The sequence below is a fragment of the Dendropsophus ebraccatus genome, chromosome 1 (genome assembly GCF_027789765.1).
Source record: "Dendropsophus ebraccatus isolate aDenEbr1 chromosome 1, aDenEbr1.pat, whole genome shotgun sequence".
In the NCBI taxonomy this organism is placed as follows: Eukaryota; Metazoa; Chordata; class Amphibia; order Anura; family Hylidae; genus Dendropsophus; species Dendropsophus ebraccatus.
The window spans coordinates 21684048-21708404 of NC_091454.1; the positions used below are offsets into that span (position 1 = coordinate 21684048).

General features: G+C 43.4%; 1 protein-coding gene across 6 annotated transcripts in view; it reads right to left on the minus strand.

Annotated features, from left to right (window-relative positions):
- SGCD (sarcoglycan delta) overlaps positions 1 to 24357 on the minus strand; it is a 474695-nt gene that overhangs the window by 51657 nt on the left and 398681 nt on the right. For all 6 annotated transcript variants that reach the window (XM_069968891.1, XM_069968911.1, XM_069968908.1 and 3 more), the window contains 2 exons: positions 11790 to 11891; positions 3073 to 3160 (listed from right to left, as the gene is read on the minus strand). In XM_069968891.1, the coding sequence (XP_069824992.1) occupies positions 3073 to 3160; positions 11790 to 11891 (190 nt within the window). The remainder of the gene's footprint in view (positions 1 to 3072; positions 3161 to 11789; positions 11892 to 24357) is intronic.

Genomic DNA, 24357 nt, shown 5'->3' on the forward strand with positions numbered 1-24357 from the left:
GGCGGCCATTTAATGGGCACAAATAACGATAATAATCATTATTCATCTCCGAGATTATAGTAAGAGGGCTGCCTTTGTTCCCAAAGTGGCTATTGTCACACACCGTCTAAAATGCGGCTGTTTTCATTGGACAGCTGCCATTTAACGGCAAATAACGGCTGTTATTTTAAAACAATGGTCCATTTCTTCTTCTGTTAAGAAATAACGTCCGCCATTTAGAAGGTGTTTCTTTTAAATCAACTGAAAAGTGCCCAAGATTTGTACTTTACTTCTATCAAAAAATCTCAAATCTTCCAGTACTTATCAGATGCTGTATGTCCTGCAGGAAGTGGTGTATTCTTTCCAGTCTGGAGAGCAGGAGAGGTTTTCTAAGGGGATTTGCTACTGCGCTGGACAGTTCCTGACATGGACAGAGGTGGCAGCAGAGAGCACTGTGTCAGACTGGAAAGAATACACCACTTCCTGCATGACATACAGCAGCTGATAAGTACTGGAAGACTGGAGATTTTTTAATAGAAGTAAATTACAAATCTCTGGCACTTTTTGGCATCAGTTGATTTGAAAGACTTTTTTTTGTGAACTACCCTTTTAAGTTAACACTTAAAAGCTTGCTAGAGTTGTATCCAGCCCAGGAAACTGTTTGTCACCTAAACAATATGGACTCAAGACTGCCACTGAACTATTGTAGCAATAGATCAAGGCAGGAGAAATATTTTGGATTTCATTACCTGTGATATTCCAATTCAGCACCATTCACTTCAATGGAACTGAGCTGTAAATCCTAAACCCAAACCGAGGACATGACCGTTGCTGTTTTTGGAAGAAAGCGGCCATGTTTTTGTACGCCTGGATAACCCCTTCAGCAGGAAACGGGACAACTTTGTTTAAAATCTTTTGTGAACCAGATGTTGAACTTGTTTTATTAGCTGCTGAATCTTCAGAACAAGGATCTACCGCTCGGAAACGGTTCTCTATTATTGTAAAAGGTTACCGGTATTAAAATTCGGAGAAATTATTACTGTAATAGGAGAATGCTGAGTACTCGTTCTGGCTAGGAACAAAGGACCCACCATATAAAATAAATGACACGAATGGCCTACTTAGAAGAGAAAATATCTATTGATCTATGGCCTTGCATATCCTGAGAGACGTAATTATTATCCCAGACAGCGTAGCAGGAAATCATTCCTTTATGGTATATACTTATGGTCAACTACGAGAGCCACTAGTATATATTCTGTATGGCTCCACTGCAAGTCTGCACAGGCTGTATAGATTATATGGCTCCGCCAGCTGATCCAAATGAATCGTTGGAATTAACGTAAATAAGGTATATTATTTTTTGGATTTTTTTGTCACTGTCACCATACAAAACATTTGACATGTCAAAAGTTTTGATCAGGAGAACAAGCAGGGAGAAGACCTTGCTACAGCCCGTCCGCACTCCGCTCTGTGTCAGCATGATCATAGACTTAAATTACATAGACTTACATTATAAGCCCGACTTATCACGTGACACATGGCCGGGAGAGAACTGTGCTTAGCACCAACTCCTCCTGGCTCGTTCTCCCGATCAGTATGGGTTTGAACACTCAGACCCGGACCGATCAATATTTTTGACATGTCTCTATAACATAAAAAAAAATAAAAATTGGCAAAACCCCACCAATGCCTCTGTTCACACTGTAGGTTGCACGCCGCATGTGGCTTCAGTACAGACAAAAAACAAAAACTGCAACAGCAATCTACAGGTGCAAGTGCTAACTGCACATACTTACTGAGTATATGCAGTAAGTGCTTGCACCTGTAGGTTGCTGTTGCACTTTTAGTTTTTTTGTCTTTACTAAAGCCACATGTGGCATGCAACCTACAGTGTGAACAGAGGCAAAAAAGGGCTGCCAATTTTTGCTTTTTTTTGTTGTATGTCGGGGATGTGGCTACCTCCTGTTGGATTAAACTCCACCCGTGTCCTGTGGGTGTTATAAATAGAGATTATTTGGATGTTTTCTGCCCAGTTGTAGGCTTTTTGTTAGCCCAAGAGAGGCCATTGCTAGTGTGAGAATCCTAGAGTAGGGACCATGTCGCTGAGGACTCCTTAATGTGGTGACATGGTACACTCTGTTTGATCAAATAGTTTGCCAAGATCCTCATTTTAAATGTCTATAGAGCAGGTTTTTATCGCATGTACACCGGGGGGAGTATGTACGGTAAGCACTTGCACCTGTAGGTTGCTGTTCCTATTTTTATTTTTATGTCATAGAGACATGTCAAAAGTTTTCATCGGTCTGGGTCTGAGTGTTCACACCTGTACCATCTGGGAGAACTAGCTGGGAGAGGACTGCACTACAGTGCGCCTATGGCCCGCTTTGTGTCAGTGTAATCAGTCGGGCTCCACAGACTTACATTATGAGCCCAACTGAGCCAGGAGAGGACTGCGCTTAGCACGATCTTCTCATGGCTCGTTCTCTCGATCGGGACAGGTCTGAACACTCAAACCCGGACGATCAAAACTGTGACAGGTCAAAATTTTTTTATGGTGACAGTGACACTTTAAAGGGGTATTCCAATGTGATAAAGTTGGTAGGGTTTAACTAGTTGGTCCCCAGTTGTCAGACCACCCTGCAATCTCGAGAACGGGTAACCCCAGAATGTTCGTCTGGTTCCGGCAGCTCTCATAGAGAATGACATAAGTACTGGAAGACTTGAGATTTTATAATAGAAGTAAATGACAAATCTCTGGCACTTTCTGGAACCAGTTGATTTGAAAGATTTTTTTTTTTTTGCTACCCCTTTAATATATGGAGTCAGAGACACCACAAAATTTTGGACCATAAACTCTTCAGATAACCGATCATTTTGGGAGCGTGACCAGTTGAGCAGATTACACGTGTGGCTGGTCATCTTCCTATGAGGTATTGATGTAACTCACACACTCGCGTACATGAACAGCTTGAGTCACAGCGGCTTTGTATCACGTTCTCATCTGCTCAATAAATAGATATACTCTTCGTATCGACCTCCCGGAATCCTTGGACGGTTAAGAAGTTTGCAAGTCGCTTTAGACTTTCTTACCTGTGACAAGCTGAGTGACGGGTTTCATATCCTCGTTGAGAATATTGAGAGTAATATTTCGATCCGACTGAAGGTATAACGGGCTTCCCTGCGGGCATGACAACACGGGGAGAACGGATTAGTTCCTGATAATTTACAATACCAAAAGATCACACACGACGTTCCAAATGGCTCACACCGTTTAATCATGGAAATACCCAGGAGGCCTCACGATTTAATTCAAACAATAAAAATTCATCTGCCATCATGAGAATAATTTCTAGATCAGAATTCTAAATCAATTAAAAAAAAAAAAAAAAGATTTTATTCAAAAAGGTGTCAAAAACAAGACTATAAAAGTTAGAGCGGCCGGCACGGGGATGCCAGTGTCGTGGTCCTTACTCTGAACCATGGCTTGATTTCTGTGCCGGCCTCCAGTGTGATGAAACCTTTCCCCTCTATAGTGCGGTTTGATTCTAATGGAGCTGTGTAATAGAGGGGAAGGGCCTTCAGTGCTTCAGGCCAGGCTGGGGCTCGGTAATAGACCGTCACCGTGCACGGGAACCGGGCCATGGTTCAAAAAAAGGACTGCAGCATTGGCATCCCCGTGGCAGCGCTGGTCTATTCATGGTAGAAACAGAAAAGCGATGTACCGCTGGTACATTCGCTTTAAGGTCTTTTTTGTCATGGACCCCAAAGCTTTGGTTGTTGATTGTATCAATGGTTGAGAGCCTCTACATGCTGCACAATGGTCATACAGTGGTAGTATTGTAATAGTACTTAATCATGCTCCTCTTCCTGTCAAATACTGTCAAAAAGTTTGTATAGCTATAGTAGCCAGCTGGCAGCCCAAGAGAATGTGTATATTTTTATTTGTATAGATATGTATGGTTTTCTTTTATATGGAGGAGAGCTAATTTGCATATTTTTTCCCACAGGGCATTGCCTGAAAAAAGGTCTCCATGCACCACTGCATCTCTACGATAAGAATTAATACCCAACCTGTAGATGGATGATTCCTCTTGGAGGGAAAGTCTTCTCTTCTCCATCTACTTTGCATAAGTAATTCTCCCTACCCCATGCCATCACCTCATTAAGAATCAGTATCCACCCTTGGCTATAGATAGGTATATAATTTGTGCATGCCATGTTTTTAGGCCTGCCTGTTGTTCTTGAATCAAATAAGGCAGTAAGGATAATCCTAAAATGTGGCCTACTGATGAAGCCCCTGGTTTACAGAGAACCGTGGACTTAAAAGAAAGATGTCCTCTAATGCCAACACATTTCTACTTTTCCTGTATCCATATTGGTAAAATATATGTGGCTCTTAATCTCTTGGACACTATAGGTTCTACAGTAGTTGTCAACCATTTTTAGAGATTCTACTTATAAATTGTGCCATCGTATCTAGTGAAACATCATCTATATAATATGACTTAAGTGTTCAGAGCTTTCGTGAATCCAGGATCTGTGGTGGTGGCCATTAAGGTTGTCACCAGCTCTGCCGGAGATGGATATTACTAAGAAAAAGTTGAGGAACAACTTGACAGCAGAGGACGACACAACAATTCATACTTCCAAGATGATTTTTTTTTTTTATTTCAAGGGAAATGCTCTTTAAAGCATCGTGGCCTAGTCTGATATATCTTATTAGACGTCTTGCCTCTTGACTGTGCTTAGTTATTCAACCAGACTGCTGATGCTGAATGACCGCTTTGGTTTTCTTACAAGAAACTCAATCATGTGTAGATAAATATATGCTGGAAGTCAAATCTCGAAATAAAACTGTCCACCAGCTGCAACCTTATGGGACCGAACCAATCAACATGCCGCCAAGTCGACTTCAGTAGTTATGGAACTTACGTAATTATATGAAGGCTCAATCACGTAAAAAGCCTAGATATGGGAGAGGAGATATATATTAGTAATTTTCATTCTCGGGAATATTGGAGTCATCTAGAATGTGTCAAGTTGTACTTTTTGCATCCTAATTCGGCAGAGGTCTCGAAACAAGAGTTCCCGTAGCTTAGCCTTGCGATGGCACTAAGTTGCTCTGACTCCCAGCAGAGAGCAGATGTCTGGGCTTCGGCGTACACTATATCAGTCAGAGACACGGGTACTGCAGCTGCAGATGGTGATCTTGCTGACCTCCTCTGTCTGTATAAATCTTTATCATTAACCTGCCAGCGAGGAAGCTGTAAGGACTGTTTATGCACAAACTGATCTGTAGCATACGTTTCCAATCTTTGGTTTCCTACGGCAATTGGTGACTGGCTATGTCAGCAAACTAAGGGTTAATGGTCGGCTTTCTAATATTTCCATATTGGCCTTTGTGCAAAAGGAAAGAATTTTACTTAGATTTGCATTTATACTGTAACCCATAAAGTGAAAATTTATTTCGTACGTTTAGTAGTCCGTACTTGGCCTCCATTAATTTTTGCTATCCAGAACTGAATTTTCTTTTAGTCTGATTAACAAAAACTTAAGATTACCTAAGCAAATGTTTTCCTTGCCCCCGAAGGCCACAAATAGTGGAAGTGAGAATACAAATGTAGTGTGCGTTGTTACATCTCTGAATGCAAAGGGACTCTGGCTGAGTTTGAAAATTTAAGGCTGGGTTTACATCAGGGTTGTACTTTATTGTGTGACTGTGGTAGACTATGTTTTTGGGTGCTGGAAAAAGTATGTTCAGTCCTTTATGTCACTAGGCCACAGTGTGGGGGGCCACCGGTGGTCCCATGGTGTGGGGGCCTAGCTACATAAGGAGGCATGGTGTGAGCGACTATCTTCAGAAAGGGGCTAAGTGTAAGGGCCTAATCACAGAAGGGGACATAGTGTGGGGACCTAGCTATAAAATAAGGCACAGTGTGGTGTCATAACTACATAATAGGGCACAGTGTGGGGAGTCTAATTACAGAGAGGGACACAGTATGGGGTCTAGCTACTAATGGGTGTACAGTGTGGGGGCCTAACTATAGATGGGGGTACAGCATGGAGGTCTAATTAGAGAAAGGACAAAGTGCAGAGGCCTAATTACAGAAGGGGGTAAATTATGGAAACCTAATTACAGAAGGAGACAGAGCATGGATGCCTAATTACAGAAGGGGGCAAAGTATGGAAACCTAATTACAGAAGGGGGCAAAGTATGGAAACCTAATAACAGAAGAGGGTAGAGGGTATTACAGAAGGGGCACAGTGTAGTGGCCTAATTACAGAACGGGCAAAGTGTGGAGGCCTAATTACAGAAGGGGGCAGAGTATGGGGGCCTAATTACAAAAGGGGCAAAGTATGGAAACCTAATTACAGAAGGGGGCAAAGTATGGAAACCTAATAACAGAAGAGGGCAGACTGTGGAGGCTGTATTACAGAAGGGGCACAGTGTGGAGGCCTAATTACAGAAGGGGGCAGAGTGTGGGGGCCTAATTACAGAATGGGACAGAGTGTGGGGGCCTAATTACAGAAGGGGGCAGAGTGTGGAGGCTTAAAGGACAAGTGCCATGAAAAACTTTTTCCCAGTAATTGACGCACATTACAAAGTTATATAACTCTGTAATATGCTTCAATCACCTATCTGCCTCCCTTCCCTGTCTTTTCCCCCCTCCACCCCCCACCAGGAAGTGCACTAAACTCACACAGACCTGATTACTGTCGTCACCGTCACCAGGCAGCTCCTTCTTGTGAGTCATCAGCAGGAGGGCTGCTCTAGGTCCTGTTACACCAGCTTCCCCCTCCCCTCCTTGTCAGCTTATATTCTCTAGTGACATGACTCTTTCGCTGAGTCCACGGCAGCAGGAGAGAGGGTATGAGGGGTGGGGGGAGCTGCCTATGTGCTGGAGTCAGTCGGAGGGAAGATAAGCAAGTGAGATGTGACAAGTGATGGCTTGCAGTTGTTCAGCCAATGGGAGCTGAGCAAGCTGAGTCACCTGACAAGGCAGGGGAGGGGGGAGGCTAGTGTAACAAGAGAAGGAGCTGAGAGAAGAGCTTGGTGACGGTGACGACAGTCATTAGGTCTGTGTGAGTTTAGTGCACTTCCTGGTGGGGGGTGGAGGGGGGAAAAGACAGGGAAGGGAGGCAGATAGGTGAATGAAGCATATTACACAGTTATATAACTTTGTAATGTGCTTCAATTACTAGGAAAAAGTTTTTCATGGCACTTGTCCTTAACCAAGAATGCAATGAGTAAACACTGAAGAAGCTGCAGCACTTGCACAAGAGAAATAGCCAAGTCATTCAGCAGACTGTCTAAATGTAAATGTGCCCAGGCTGGGGTAAAAACTAAGAGAAAAAATATACTATTGCAATTTCTTGCTTCTGACGACACTCTGACAGGTTTAAAAGGGAGCGGTTGACTGTCTAATATGTATGGGGGCCTCCTGACAGATAATATTAGAGAAGGAATGGAAACTGGATTTTAACTGCCGGATCCTTTTGTTCATGGGATCTGCCAGTGGATTTCCCTTCCTCTCTTTATTCATAATGGGTGATTGGGTGCAGAATTTAATGTGCATAAGCCCAAGCTAAACTATATTTTGACATCAAGGGTCAGCCTTAGAATTTCTCTATTTTCAGTAAAAAAAAATTTCGTGTCCATGGAAACTGAGTGCTGGATTGACAAATGTGCAATTTTTTTGGCATTTCTGTTATCGTCCTATGTACTTGCGTTTGCCACTACTATCTATTCAATATACTAAGATAGAATCAGCTAGCCAGGAGCACACAATCAGTCTCAGCTATATTAAATGTATCTTAGGCTCTGTGAAGAAGAGTGCATATTAGTACATTGTAAGCCCTCGTGGGCAGGGTTTCTCCCTATGTACCTGTTCATGTAGGTTTTTTTTGTTTTTTTTTCAATTTTATTTTAGTTTCATTTTGTTAACTCCTTATCATATGTATAGTGTTCTGGAATCAAGGGCGCTTTGAAAAGAAATAATATTAATTTGTGTTTTTTTGTGCTTTAGAGATGAAGGAACTTTCAAAAAGTTCAGTTCTTTTGGTTCGCCGAACTTTACCGCAAAGCTCGAAGTTCGTCCACTGCAGTCCTGTCTCAGGACAGCAGTGGACGTTGTTGGATAAGCAGAGTAAAGTTACATCTCATCCCTGGTCAGCAGTGGACGTTGGTGGAGCAGAAGTGTTATATTACATTTTATCCCGTGTCAGCAGTGGACGTTGGTGGATCAGCAGTGTAAAATTATGTTTTCTCCATAGACCGCAGAGGGCGTTGGTGGATCAGCGGCATAAAATTATGTTTTCTCCCAGGAAAGCAGTGGACACTTCAAAGTAGCAGTACCATGATGGGCAATCTACACACTGAGAGACAGCTCCTTCTCTATCGGCCCTCTTACATGGAACGATAATCGGTGGCATCAGCCCTATCCGGCCGATTATGGCTTAGTGTAATAAACACAACGATCAGCCGATGAAAACGACCATCGGCTGATCGTTGATATAGGTTTGGACCTATATTTGTAAGACCATACATCGCTACGTGTCATAGAGATGCGCGACCGGCGGCTGACGATTTCCATACTGTATACATTACCTATCCATACTGGAGGGCTTCTCTTGCGCTCTGCTTCTCCCCGGTCCTGCACGATGTAACATTTAGAGCGGTCTGTTTTAGCTGACAGGCCGCTCAGCCAATCACAGGCCAGGACCGCCGCGGCCAGTGATTGGCTGAGCGGCCTGTCAGCTGAGACAGGCCGCTCTGGAGCAGCAGTGTGTGGGACCCAGTGAGAAGCAGAGCACAAGAGGAGCCCTGCAAAGTGTATACATTACCCATGCATGGTCCAGGGCCCCCCTTGCAGTCCGCTTCTCCCTGGATGCCGCGCGCTGCAGGTTCAAAGCGGCCTGTCTAAGCCGCTGTCTGACAGGCCGCTCAGCCAATCACTGTCGGGACCTGGCGGGGAGAAGCGAATGGGGAGAAGCGGACCGCAAGGGGAGCTCTGGACCATGGAAAGGTAATGTATGCAGTTTAAGCAAGGGCTGCAAGGACATCGGTAACAATGTCCATGCAGCCCTTGTTAAACGATTATCGGTCCGTGTAATAGGCCCAGTAAACGAGTGCCGATCTAGCAGATCGGCGCTTGTTTACAGTTATTATCGGGCCGTGTAATAGTACCCTAAAGGTTCTATCGAACTTGGCCAAAGTTCAGTTTGTTTCAGAACCGATCTTTTGGCGAACTCAGGTTCAACGGGTTCAGTTAGCACATTTCTAGTGCTATACTGCTGGCAAAATTCTTGCTGTATGCCAATGTACGCTGCCAATTGACTCCAGCTGTAAAATGTGTTTTGCATCATCTTACAAAAAAGGTAAATCAATGTATTCCAGCCCAAACAGTCTTTTGGCCTCCATCGGGATCTTTATGGATAAATTTGATGTATATCTTGGAAGCTTTTCCTGGCACGCATAGGGGTCTGATAGAATGTGCTTAGAGCCTAAAGGCCCCCATTGGTCATGTGTTGCGTAAACCTGTTGAATTTGGTGAAATTGGTTAACCATTTAATATATATAAGGGCCTCCTGATTCTCCCTGAACAAATAATGTTGGTGGAGGAAAGAACTGCATAGAGTTAAGCAAACTTTGAGTTCATTCGAACACAAGTGTGCAGCATTTGATGGCTGGTGAAGTTGGATGTGTAGGGAGTCCTGAAAAACATGGATATTTGAAGCCTGCTCAACTCTACTGTTTCGGGATAGGGTGTTGTCAGAGGGATCTTACCACACTGTCTCTATTCAGAACACAAGAATGTTTGGCCCAAACCAGCTCTTACCAGAAAGGGATAGTTGTTGGCCAATCTCATGAGTATAGAATTCTTTGCTGCCATTGGGCCCAAGGAGCATATGGTGGGGGAAACAAGTGGCAAGTATTTTTGGAGGTGGGGGGTAAACTAGTACTGGGATTGGGTCTCTCTTCAAACCAATAAACTAAAATAGGAATTTCAATCTGATCTTTTTAGTCGGCCACTCCGAAAACGTCCGTTCGCCTAACAGGGTCCTTTGAAATATGGTGTCAATAAAAATGTTTTAATAGAGAAGCAAGTAAAAGAAACGATAACATGAATTCTTCTCTTGGTCGATTTCATTTAATTGAATTTTAAAGCCTCTAAGTGCAGGCGCCCGAGATTGCAGATTCACTTGTTATGCCGAAAACCCGGAGTGACTCTACGTCCCCAAGGACGGCTCTAGCAAACCTGCTGTTTACACCTGCAGGCAATAATAATTTACAAGTGAACAGTTACAGTATTAATGGATGGCTCAACGCAATGGCAGCAAATAGATAGCCCTCCCTCGCTTGGGATTTGAACCCATTTCTCACATGTAAAAATATTACGTTTATGAACAAGCCTCTGGAGGAGACGATAAATAGGCGAGGTAGTCACAATCTAACACTTGCGATCTTGTGAACTGTACCCAGGAAGCGGTAACGCGTGCCGATAATAATCACATTTTATTTTACTATTAAAAGGGGTTGTTTGCTTTAGTGGTGTTAATAGAGAGGGGGGTCCCTGTTCTGTATTGTTATCAGGGAGAGAGAATACAAAGAGTGTCTATGGCTCTGGAGGACCAGTTCTGCCTTGTATTATTCAGACAATCCAGTTATATCTGGATGCCCTGCAGGAAGTGGTGTATTCTTTCCAGTCTGACACAGTGCTCTCTGCTGCCACCTCTGTCCATATCAGGAACTGTCCAGAGCAGGACATGGTTTCTATGGGGATGAACAGTTCCTGACATAAACAGAGGTGGCAGCAGAGAGCTGTCAGACTGGAAAGAATACACCACTTCCGGCAGGACATACAGCAGCTGATAAGTACTGGAACACTTGAAGTTTTTATATATAACTTTTTTTTAATGTTTTTACCCCTTTAAGGGTTAGGCTGGGTTCACAGTCAATTTTTACAATCCATTTTCCTAATCCGTTTTCGCAAAACAAATGATACATTTGTGTGCATCCGTTTTTCCATTGACTTCCATCATAAAAAAAGCGAGTCAAAACGCATCAGTTTTTTTAACGTACACAAAAATAAGGTCAAGTACGTTTTTGTGTACGTTAAAGAGGACCTGTCACCCCTTGTGCCGGGGCAGAGCCCGGCCGCTCCCCGCTAGAGACCCTTATACTTACCCTGTGCACGAAGTCCCGCTCCTGGAGCCGCTCCCGCCACGTGATATCACTGTTTTAAGCCCAGCACGCGCGCATGAGAGATGAGTCCGACGCTCATAGAGAATGAATGGGGCCGTCATTCTCTATGAGCGTTGGACTCATCTCTGATGCGGGACTTCGTGCACGGGGTAAGTATAAGGGTCTCTAGCGGAGCGGGGGGGGGGGGCGGGTCGGCCGGGGGGGGGGGGACAGGTTCCCATTTAAAAAAAAAGAAAAAGGATGCGTTTTGATCCGTCTTTTTTTTTTTTTTTTTTATAATGAAAGTCAGTGAAAAAACGGATCAAAACGGATGCACACAATTGCATCAGTTTTTTTGCAAAAACGAATGGAAAAGAAAACAGATTGCAGATTTTTTTGCAGATTTTAATTTCCCTATTGAAGATAATTGAAAAAATTGGCAACATTTTGTGTGTCAACATAGCCTTATAGATAAACCTTAGCAGGTAGGTAGGTTACTATGACCCCCCTCTTTTTTGCATGTGCCTCTATGAGTAACACCGGTACCGTCCTGATAGCGGCATTGCCCAAAAATGCTGTATAAAACAATAGTTAGGGATAAGATATTCTGATTTATACTCACCGGCCTGGAGCGGATTTCTTTGGCATATAGAGGTTTCAAGAATTCAGAATCTCCCTCAAGCCGTAAACCCTTTTCTGTGATTCTCAGGTTCCCCATTCCATCCTGCAACACAGAGCAGTAAAACCGAAAAGTAAATCCAAGCTTTTTTATAAGGACTCAGGGACTTTGTATAGAGCAAATCCATAAGCGTGAAATGCAGAATTATTTATAAGCGTGATAAGATGAGATTCTAGGTAACATCAAGGCGCAAGTGGTCTTCAAAGAAAGGTATTGTTACCGAAAGGGAGATGAGATACCTTATCGGCTTCATTCGCTTTAGTCTGACCAGTTTTATGGGTTGGAAATAAAAAAACAGATGCCTGTGCATAAAAATCAGCTTTCTGCTTTCTGGATGTTGTTTTTTTTTTTTAACCTTTTTATCTTAAAGGGGTTATCCAGTATTAGAAAAACATGGCCGCATTCTTACAGAAACAGCACGATTCTTGTCTCCAGTTTGGATGTGATTTTGCAATTAAAGGGGAACAATCAGCAGGTTTGAAAATCTAACCTGCTGATATGTCCCTATTATGCATAAGGCACTGAGGGTGAAGGTATGTCTCTTACATTCCTTCTCGGCGCTGTCCCGTGCAGTTTTACTGTAGTCACCTTCTTCTGCTCCTAAGGGTGCTCCGGAGCCGGGTTTACTGCAACTAACAGCGCAGGACCAGCGCGGAGGGGGGAAGGTAAGACACATGCATTCCTCTCAGGATCCCCAGCGCTATAGCGGGCTACTAGCAGGTTAGAGTAATCTAAGCTGCTGATAGTTTCCCTTTAAAAATACACTAAAATATTAAATACAGGACTAGTACACAGGGACCATTAGACCGGAATATAGAGCTAGGACTCAAATTTATCAATACACAGTTCTTGGACTAGTATACACAGCCTAGTAGACCAGCATACAGGGCCAGGACTAGTATATATGGCCTAGTAGACTAGCATACAGGACCAGGACTAGTATACATGGCCTAGTAGACCAGCACACAGGATCAAAACTAGTATACATGGCCTAGTAGGGCCAGGACAAGTATACATGGCCTAGTAGAACAGCTTACAGGGCCAGGACTAGTATACATAACCTAGTACACCAGCATACAGGGCTAGGACTAGAATACATGGCCTAGTAGACCAGATTACAGGGCCAGGACTAGTATACATAACCTAGTACACCAGCATACAGGGCTAGGACTAGAATACATGGCCTAGTAGACCAGATTACAGGGACAGGACTAGTATATATGGCCTAGTAGACCAGCATAAAAGACCAGGACTAGTATATATAACCTAGTAGACCAGCATACAGGACCAGGACTAGTATACATGGCCTAGTAGACCAACATACAGGGTCAGGACTAGTATACATGGCCTAGTAGACCAGCATACAGGACCAGGACTAGTATACAGAGACCATCAGACTGGCATACAAGGGTTAGGACGAGCATCCAGTTTATGAGACCAGTTTATAAGGCTATGGCTAGTATACAGGGACCAGATAAAGGGCTGATATAAGACCATAGAGTTTGCATAGCCATAGACCACACATAGTAAATTCCCTTCTGGTTCGTACAATGTAAACCTGAATCTAATGTTTCTTTACATGATATACAATATTCTCCAATGCTTTTCCAATAAATGAAGCAGAAAGATTTAATTGTAGTTTCATTTGCAGATTATTCTCCGTCCCTCCCGTCTTCCCCATCTCACGAGGGTCTTCTGACAGCCATATGTGACAGTCTGGAGAGACGCCGGATCAGTCGGCGTGCTGGGGAGCTGGCACCGATGTATCATTTACATCTCTAGTGATCCTTACAACTCACTCGTCCACCCTCCAGTGAGCAGCCTACCCACACGTAGCAAAAATGTCATTACCCATTTATAAGCTGGGATCTCAATATGTCCTGCTGGTACAGAGTCATCCATCCTAGTTAGGGATTCTGAATAATCAGCATTACTGCGGCTTGTAATATTTCCTTTATCCCAACCTGCATCTATAGAGAAAGATGGATTCCCTCATTACGTCACGGTTCACATGGAGTACTTGGGATTTATAGGATGGAGGAAATAGGTGTAAGCGTTAGTGAACTTACAAGATCAAAATTAATCTTTACCCTCATCGGGCCAATAACCCCTTGTTCCTTGGTGTAGGGACAAAAGGGAGTAGTGTTTCTCCTTGAGGAGAGCATCATAAAAACATTACCCCTGTGACCCCATGATGATAAAACCAACCAGCACCCTGCTCTGTACTGACAAAGGCAACAACCCCAAAACAGCTGTCTACAGATGGGTAACCTCTCCTTTCCAGGAGAGTTTTCTGGCTTGGTTTAAATCCCCAGTGATGTTCTAAGGCTTCTAAGGACCCTATAACATGGTGTCATAATCGGACGAGTCGGGACGCTCTAATGCTGCTGCCGCCGGGACCGGGAAGCTGCAGAGCACAGGAGAAAAGACCGGGAGCGGGAAAAGATTAGGTGTCAGGTGTTAGGGCATGCTAAAAATGTCCATGCAGCCCTTACTGCCTGATTATCCGGCCATGTAATAGGTCTAATAAATAAGTGCCGATCTACTAAAGTGATCGGGCCGACTAGGAACATAATCGTAGACAAACACTGATTTGAAGAGAAGGCTTGCACTGGTTCCCAATCCAATAGCAAAGGGGATGTCATCAACAAGGGCTGGGCCTCTCTTTTCAAGAACCCCATAGCAGCTACCTGGCCTATCTTTATCGTAGTGTATGTATATCCTTACTTCTGTTATAGCAAGTAGAAGGAGCTAAGCAAATTGATAAAATGTTTACTAGGGAAAATATTGCGAAAAATTTTAGATAAATGTTGTCCCCTTAGTGGCGTTTCCATACAATTAGGAGTTTAATCTTTATGCTAATAAGGCATTTTGGTGCACTGGGGGCAGGACTACCGCCCCAGTCCACTGCACCACCTGACCCTTCTGATGAACATTAGGGCAGAGCCGTCTTTCTCACTGGGCAGGGTAGGTGGCTGCTCGATGGCACATGACTCATAGGAGGCCCCTCTGGGCTCTGAACTGACTGTAAAACACTGACAAAAAAGTGAGGAGCAATTTGAGCCTCTGTCTGTCAATGTCATTCTCTCCTGTAAGAATGGGGCCATGGACAGAACAGTACAGAAACAATGGCAAGGATGAAGTTAAGAAGCTTCCCTTCATATTTTTCCCTTTAAGAGTCTAGTAGGCAGCCCTATTGGAGACGGACAGTATTTTTGTATGTATACTCATACAAGTAAAGCTGTCACTAGCTGACTACGACTATCCGCCTAGGAGCCCAGTGCGTGGTCTTATTAATCATAAACATATTATCCTGTATCTGTTTACAAAAGGGAGTCATTAGTCACTAACTAGAACCGCCCACTGGACTCTTAAGGCCAGAAAGAGCAAGCATTTACCTTACAAGTTATACTGAATCTCCCCAATAAAATTATATATCAATCTACTCAGCAACTCCTGCTTTATATTATGACGATGATAGATCAGACTGCATTTTCAGTGTGACATGTTCCCTTTAAGAAGACATTTTAGTCACTCTAACTTCCAAATATATATATTCTATTCATGTGTCATCTACAGCCACTGATCTATATACGTTCACTATCTGCTTTGCGGACAGCTACATGTATAGTGAACCTTTAGCAACCTCATGTATAATAGATGGGAACACTGATATTCTCCATGACCTTACACTATTGACGCCTTGACTACAACATATTGCATAGAAGATTAAAAATGGGGGGTTTGATGTTTTTACTGAGCTCTCTAGACAACCTAATGTTTATAGCAAGCTGCCAAAAGCCATTGGCGCATCACTGCTTGATGGGCGTTCAGATCGGCCACTTAGGATTGTCAGGCAGCCGTTCAACCCCAATCCTCTAGAGAAAAGAGCAAGCACTTCTGGCTGAGCTGAATACATGTAGATGGGAGGATTGGGGATGATAGCTGCCGGCAGTAAACAAACATTAGCCAGCAAATACCAAAGCAAGCCGCAAGCAAGGCCGTATTGTCATCAACCAGGCAGAAGTTTAGTCAGAAGTTATTTAAGTCAGTAAATTTTTAATAATGATGTAAAAAAGTAGACACATGGGGGAGATTTATTAAACATGGTATGAAGTGAAACTGGCTCAGTCGCCCCTAGCAACTAATCAGATTTCACCTTTCATTTTCAAAAATGTTTGTAAGTAATGAAAGGTGGAATCTGATTGGTTGCTAGGGGCAACTGAGCCAGTTTCACTTTACACCATGTTTGATAAATCTCCCCCATGGTTTAGGCTCCATCGACTCCCTCGAGCCTTCATGCGCTTCTCCGTCCTCAGTTCAAGAATAATTCTTAGGTAGACCTGTTGCTAGGGACCTACTGCCTGACATTTTTGTTAAAAGAAGATTGGTTGCTAGGAAGAACATCCCTAGCAACCAAACTAACTCATAGATGAACTGGCACTGTGTTGACAGCCAAGAAGGCCATGTCAGTCATATTTTTGCTAAATCTAATCTAGGTAGACATTATTAACAGGGGAACCTTGGACATGATGAGGGAAACGATTTTGGGGGCTACTCTCCAGATCTTATGTCCGTCCATCTTTGTTGTAGTCACCGGACATATTTTTGATTAGATCTATAGATGGCCATACACGTTTACTTCGGAACAATAGGGTTGGGCGGTGAAAATCCAACGCGCTTGACCCTTATCTCCAACGACATCCTCTTTCAGTGGAAAGTCGGGAGGTCATCATTTGCCTTAAACTGTTACCCAAGGTCCTCATACACTTTGTACTACTGTCGGCCTGTAACGTTTGGGTCAGTCTAGCCTAAAGCGAGTAGTAGCAAATCTCCATAGAAAACCTCTCCTGCTTTGGACATATCCTGACATGGAGCGAGTGGGCAGCAGAGAGCACTATGTCAGACTGGAAAGAATACACCACTTCCTGCAGGACATACAGCAGCTGATAAATACTGGAAAGATGAATTTTAAAATAGAAGTAATTTACAAATCTGTATAACTTTCTAGTCCCCTTTAATCCAGCTCACTACTATATTTATTCCAGCTGACCCCTAACCCGTTTCGAACATAGACACACCTTTAATCAATTATTAATGATACGTCTATGTCCGAAATGTGTTAGACCTGTGCAGTATGCGTCAGGTATTGCCTTTGATGGGATTTTGACTCTTGAATACAATAAAGCTAAAGTCATGCTGGTTCAGAAGTAAGTTGGACTTCTTACATAACTACAAAAAAACTTTTCAATTATGGACGTGCCCCATGTATAACCATAGATCATTGTGAGATGTATGGCTCCATTTTGCAAGTTACTTTCGACTGAAGTGGAAAATGTCTAAACCTAATACATTTTTGGTTGCTCGCCTTAATACATCGCATTCAACAAAGAAATAACAGGCCAAGAGAACAAACAGAGCCGAGAGCTGTGTTCTATACCATTGTGATATACTACATGCTTAGTATCTTTTTTTTTCTATGTACCCAGGACCAATCTGTTTACACTTAACGCTTTTGTAATAGCCGAACGAGCACCAAAAAAGCGGCTTCCAAGTGCATTAAGTGCAGCACCAAGTGGTGAGTGGGAACGGTGATTACAGCGTCGCTATTGATGTCTAGACTATGGCGGATCGCTCAATGGGGTGAATGATTTTATCAAGTACCTTTATTTTTGTGACATTTTATATTAATGCGAGGACGAGGCTTGTTTGGCGTTTACTATCGTCACTCGTGCACATTAGAGAGAGTAGTTCTAAATTAATTCTTAATGTCTACCTGGAAGGCTGACATGCCTTGTGCCGCTCCTGGTTACAAACCAGAACGCTAAAACAAAATTAAATGATCTCTTACTGTTAGACAGCAGCGTGATTTGCATATCCATCCTAAAGTACCTTATTGCTATTGAAAGTGTTTGGAAGAAAACAAACTGGACTCGCTGCACCCCAGGGACATACATCAAAATAAAGACATAAAAAATCATTTAACTGTAAAAAGCACACACAAAAAAAATGAAGTGGAGTGGTAGCCTAGTGAATAGCTGTGTAAGCCCGCAGCAGTAAAATAAGTGGCCTTCTTTAGTGAGGTTCCGACTCTAAACAGGGCTGTTTTCATCCCACTGAAATCATTGGGAGGCCTAAAAAACACTTTTTGTGCCAAAAACCAGGCAAGAAAAAAAAAATAGTCCAAAGTAAAAAGAACATTAAAAAAACAGAATAGAAGCATTTTAAAGCGTTTTTTTAAGATGGTTTTTATTCATGTGAACTTGCTTCTTGAAGTGGTGCAGCTACCATCGAGGCAGACCACGCAACTGCTACTGGACCTGTGCAGCAAGGGGGCCCGGCTCCCCATCAGATGATTTGTGGTCTGCCTTCATGGTAGCTAAAGCTCACAGCACCCACATCTGCCACCAATGGCTCTTTGCCCTGCCAGTCTCTCTTGTAGCCAGAGGAAGCATTGCACTTCTAGCCACAAGAGCCCCCCTGGAAGAACATGCCGGAAGACATGAGCAGCCCCAGGACGAGCATGGAGCACAGCAGAGGAACGAACAGTGCTGCTGGTAAGTAGGGATGGTCGAACAGTGGGAATTTTCAGGTTCGTTCGAACTGGAACCATTGGCTTTTCATTCAAAATCGATGATTCGAGTTCGAACGAACCTGAAAATTCCTGCTGTTCGATCATCTCTACTGGTGAGTCGTCTGGCAGCACTGCTGGTGAGTCTCGTCTGGCACTGTTACATAGACTTTCTTTTGAGGTCAGTCTCGGTCATGTGGAAAGAGCTGGGACAGAATGAGCTTAAAGCTCTACACTTTACATTACATCGAGTGACATGGTGTAGACTTGTAAACCAATTGTCCCACCACAGTATAACAGCTGAGCTACATTGATAGGGGAGGGGACAAGGGACAGGGACAGAGATCAGGAGTTGGGAGCAGAGGGCAGGGACAGGGTCAGAGAACAGGAGTTGGGAGCATAGGGCAAGGACAGAGGACTGGAGCAGTGGTTTTTTAAACTTGGTGCTGACCACCGCCAGATCGGCAATGAACTGAGGCCGATCGCTTCGGGCAGGTGTGTGGAGGTGAGCCCTTAGTCCTGGAGAAGTAGCAGCGGCAGGTGCATGCTCTCACAGAAGGCTGCTGGACCAGCAGCCAGCGGGGGTTTGAGAAGGGTGGGCGACGGCCTAGCAACGGGTCCCGGGCGGTCAGGCAGGCCGGCAGAGGGAAGAGCGGCACGACAAAATTTGGTACGGGCATGTTTGCTTTATAAGAAGCACTTGGGGGGGGGATCTTAAAAAGCAAAAAAATACTAAAGAAGAGAAGCAAAAGTGAAGGGCGCTTCCTGGTGCTATATCGCCAGGGAGGGGAGTGCAGAGAGTGAAGGTGTAGTTCTCATGAACTCACCCTTTAGAGTTTGCAATAAATAGGCACAACTCTATGCAGAGCTTTCAAAACAACCGCAGCCAGGGGCGTAGCTCGAAATGGCTGGGCCCCATAGCAAACTTTTGTGGGACCTCCCTGACTCACCACTAAGCCGTCAAGTGTAGTCATAACTGCATAAGTGCAAGTGCTGGTCAGGAGTGCCTGCAGTTATAGGGACATTTGCAGAACCCAGGAGGCCTGCTCAGCCACTGGGTGCTGTAAATAATGACAGCTCAGGGTATTGCAGGAGTGGACTTTGGGGCCCCTTGATGCGGCGGGCCCCATAGCAGCCGCTCTGGCTGCTACATTGGTAGTTATGCCCCTGACTGCAACTAAACCAGGACCAACAACAGCAAATGAAGATGAAGCCTATGGATAGGAGGCCCGCTCAGACCCAGCGGGATAGCAATGTCCTCTAGGTGGAAAAGCTCAGGTGTACCAAAACGCAGGAGCTAAGCGGGCTTCCTATCCAAAGTTTAAAAAAAAAAAAAACGGTATAAGTATTTACGGAGTCACCCAACTTTTATATAAAAACGAAAACAATAAGACAAAGAACCTCATTACTCATGATTCTCTTATCCGATACATAGCCTGTCTCATTTTACATATATCCCAGACGTCTGTCATTATTTCATAGAAGAAGAAAACTTTCTTCTGTATAAACTTTACATTAAAGACATTGGAGAAATGCTTCCTAAAGGGTGGGCCGCGTTAAGCGACGAGCCCCTGAAGGAATGTGTGTGGGATGTCACATGACATTGATAAAATGAATGCAACTATTTGGGTGCCCACAACCTATTCTGTACTATATGGGCTATGGGGACAACAAGCCATTGTCTGACATTGAAAAGATTTGTAGCCTGCGCTGTTATAAGAAACGTGATCATCATTTTCCATCGGATGCGAAAATTTACTTTGAAGAAGGTAATAAAATATTTCAGTGACAAAATGTGACAAGTAAAATACGACTGATACTGATATTATAATATCTATGTCACCCAGCCTGAGAGATGTAATACTGCCTCCGCGCTACAGCAACCAGATATGAGCAGTGTTCCATTAGAGAATTTTAGAACTGCCTAAAATATAAACTTTTAGCAGCCAATCAGGTTGGTTTAAAAGGGTCATCCAGGATTTGAAAAAGCAGTTTCTTTCTTGGAAAACAGCGCCACCCCTGTCCTTAGGTTGTGTGTGGTATTACAATTCAGCTCCATTCAACTGAGCTGTAAAACCCTCACACCCAAACTGAGGGCAAAAGTGGTTGAGTTTCTGGAAGAAAGTCGGCATCTTTTTCTATTACTTTAAGACATCCAGATGTACAGTATGGCCCCTTGCAACTGTCTTATGCCATAATACCGCCAAAATGTGCCAACATCTGCGTCATACCTATGGGATTTTTTTTCTAAAATCTATGATGCCACTTCCCTCAAAAACAAAAATTCCCCAGTAAATCTAAAAAATTCACCAACATATACATTTCAAATGACTGTTGCCACCACTAGGGGGAGCTTTATGTATATATAGAGATTTTTATAGAGAATGCAGATTTTTTTTAGGGACCACTCCTTCTTTTAAATTTCCTGGCTTCTAACATCCCTATCCATGTTATTACCAAGGGAAGACATGTCTGCATATACATTTCAGCCACTACTAGGGATAAGTGGCAGTCTCTGCTGTTCCTTCAAATGAATAATTATCTATAGGTAGTCATAAAAAAACTGGCTGCAAAACTGTGCAGGAAGAAAGCGGCCATGTTTTTATAAGCCTGTAAACCCCTTTGAAGGAGAAGTGCGGCGAAAAATTTTATTAAAGTATTGTATTGCCCCCCCAAAGTTATAGAAATCACCAATATACACTTATTACGGGAAATGCTTATAAAGTGCCTTTTTCCACTTACTACTGCATCACGGCTTCACTTCCTGGATAACCTGGTGATGTCACGACCTGACTCCCAGAGCTGTGCGGGCTGTGGCTGCTGGAGATAATGATGGCAGAGGGACACTGAGGGACAGAGGGCACTGGAGGGACACTGAGCATCCCCCTGCCATCTTCCTCTTCAGCAGCCACAGCCTGCACAGCTCTGGGAGTCGGGTCGTGACATCACGATTTTATCCAGGAAGTGACATCACCATGTTATCCAGGAAGTGACATCACCATTTTATCCAGGAAGTGAAGCCTTGATGCAGTAGTAAGTGCAGAGAAAAAAAGCCCTTTATAAGCATTTTCCGTAATAAGTGTATATTGTAGATTTGAAGAACTTTTGTGGGGCAATACAATACTTTAATAAAAACTTTCGCCGCACTTCTCCTTTAAAAAAGGCATGGTGACAGCCCTTGTGGGAGATATAACGTTGGCCGTATCGCTTACTACTCATCTATCTTACAAACTCTCGTCATAAGGCAAAAGCCTCCTTGATACCGCGGATCCTTCACAGCCGTCCCTTCAAATTCCGCAGAGACGGTTTAACCAGAGTATTATAATGTATGCCTTTCCCCTTTATAATATACAGTGCATTAAAATTTACATTAACTTTGCATGGAGGAAATAATTCACATTAATCACGACAAAAAAAAGTCCCAGAATTTACATTAGTCATTCGGTATTAATAATGGATTTAAAAGCAGTTCTCTTCAATAAGTGATATAGTACCGTACATTAATGCAGTGTATAAAACCACATACATCAGCGTGTCACACATTTATGGACTCCTTTTTACTGTATGTGACTCCAGTCATTGCCTGAAGTGGATAAAGGATCACTGCACTCCGTACATACAGGAGGGGGGTGCTTCCATTTACCCGGCTAATAAGTCATTATTGTGATGTCTAGTTTACTTAAAGGGGAACTTCCATCGTTTTTATTTGACAGGCCTTCTGGATAATGTAATCTACAGGTCATTCTGATTACATCACTATTGCTTGTGTGACTGGGCAGTCATGTGACGTATGAGAAAAACCCAATTGGCCTATAGCTATCCCTATCATTTTCCTCAGATACATGCATGCTTGGCCGAACATGTGTTTCTATATGGAGAGGGGAATAAGCAGCTTCTAGAATAGGACATGTCGAAAATCCACGACACCCCTTCTTTCTTTACCGCTCCTTTAAGTCTTCCCTAATTTCCATACCCCTTAGACTTGTACAGTCTTTAATTTGATCTATAATCTGCTACAAGTTGTAACCAGCAAACAAAAATAAAATAAGTCTAGCAGGATTAGAAAAGATCCTCTATAACATAAAAAGGAAGCATTTTTGTCTCATAAGATATATTACAGCGTTTCTTATATTCACTTGTACTATATTTGTCTGTCCAGGTATGATGGCAACAACCTTTAATTTGATCCCTAAGTTGTAACCAGCAAACGAAAAGATGGCAGTCTAGAGGAGAAAGGAAAGATCCTTGATAACAGAAAAATGAAACATTTTTGTCTGATAAGATATATTACAATGTTTCCTATATTCACTCGTATTATAGTTGGCTGCCCAGGCATGATTGAAATTGTAGCTGGAGGACCGAATGTTCCCCATGACTGTGTTAGATGGTTGCCTGATCCTATTAAAATTAGCAGGTTTGGCAACATATACCTAATTTGCATGGGCACCTAATGACTTTATTTGTAGATATCTGAACTATATTGTAGATATCTGAACATGTCTTAAATCTTCCGTCTCCTCGCCTCCCTGCTAGACTCTCATTCACTGTGAAAATCAGCTTAGAATGACTTTTGTTTACTAGTGACACAGCTCAGGGATCATATTAAAAGCCATATAAGTCTATGGGGGAGGGAGGTGCTTGGGAACACACACATGTTGCAGAGAGACAGCTAAAAGACAACTTGCAGAACAAAATATGTTGAAAAAAGCCATTTACAAGTCACATAATGGCCAGATTTAGTGCTACTTAATTGACAACTGGGCGTAATCATTTCATGTCTTAATGGGTGACAAGATCAGCACTGGTTGGGCACAAAAACAACAAAAAATACAAGATGTTCCATTTAGTCTACATACACAGTGTCAGGCTATATTCACACTACGCAAGTTCCGTGGTAATCATGGCCGTTGTTACATTGGCCGTGATTTCTGCGGTACTTACGTTGTGCTGCAGGCTGAGCGAATCCCGACCGGAGTGTACACACATGGTGTACACTCCGGCCGGGATCCCTAGCGGCGCTGTGAGAAACCCTGTCAGTTCTAACAATGGAGGTTGCATGTCTATTGTGTGCAGTGGGGAGTTCTGATGTGGGCACGTACAGATGCGCCCACATCAGAACTCAGCGGCGCTAAAGATCATCCGCATCAGAACTCCCCACTGTCACTGACTGACATGGTTTCTTGCAGCGCCGCTAGGGAGTGTATACCATGGGGGACATGTATCATGTGGCGTATCTTTTTTTTTTTCGGCGCAAAGAGCCGATTTTCGAATATTTTATCCGCAAATCGGCCGTTTTGCGAATAAAATATTCGCAAATCGGTCTTTCCGGCGGGTACGCCAGGGGGCGGGGAGGGGGTGTGGAGGGGGCAGAACGGGGGGCGCGGACTCACAGTCCGCGCGATTCAGCATTTTTTGCACTTAAAGATACGCCGAAAACCTACTCCAGCCCTCAGCTGGCGTAGGTTTTCGGCTGTGCGCACCAGAGCGCACGGGATTTATGTAGAGGCAGTCCGCCTCTACATAAATCCCCGTAGCGCTGGATATGCGGGGATATTTTTAAGTCCGGTGTAAAAAACGTCGGACTTATTAAATGTCCCACCATGTGTATAAACTCTGTCCGGGATTCCCTCAGCTTGCAGCACTATGTAAGTACCGCAGAAATTTCTATGGAACTTACGTAGTGTGAACATAGCCTCAAAGTGTATAGGGAAACACCTCATAGGAATTGGTAACACCTACTTGTCTCTATTAATTTCAGGATAAATAACAGAGGAACGGCGCAAGAGTTTTAGATAATTCAGCACATTTTAGCTTTGTATTTTTATCCACTTTTTAACTTATTCATTTAACCATAATGATAAATTTAACAAGTTGTTACTTTTGCGCGGTGAGACAGGCGGCACCTCTTAAGTAAGATAATTATATATAATTGCTCCGCTG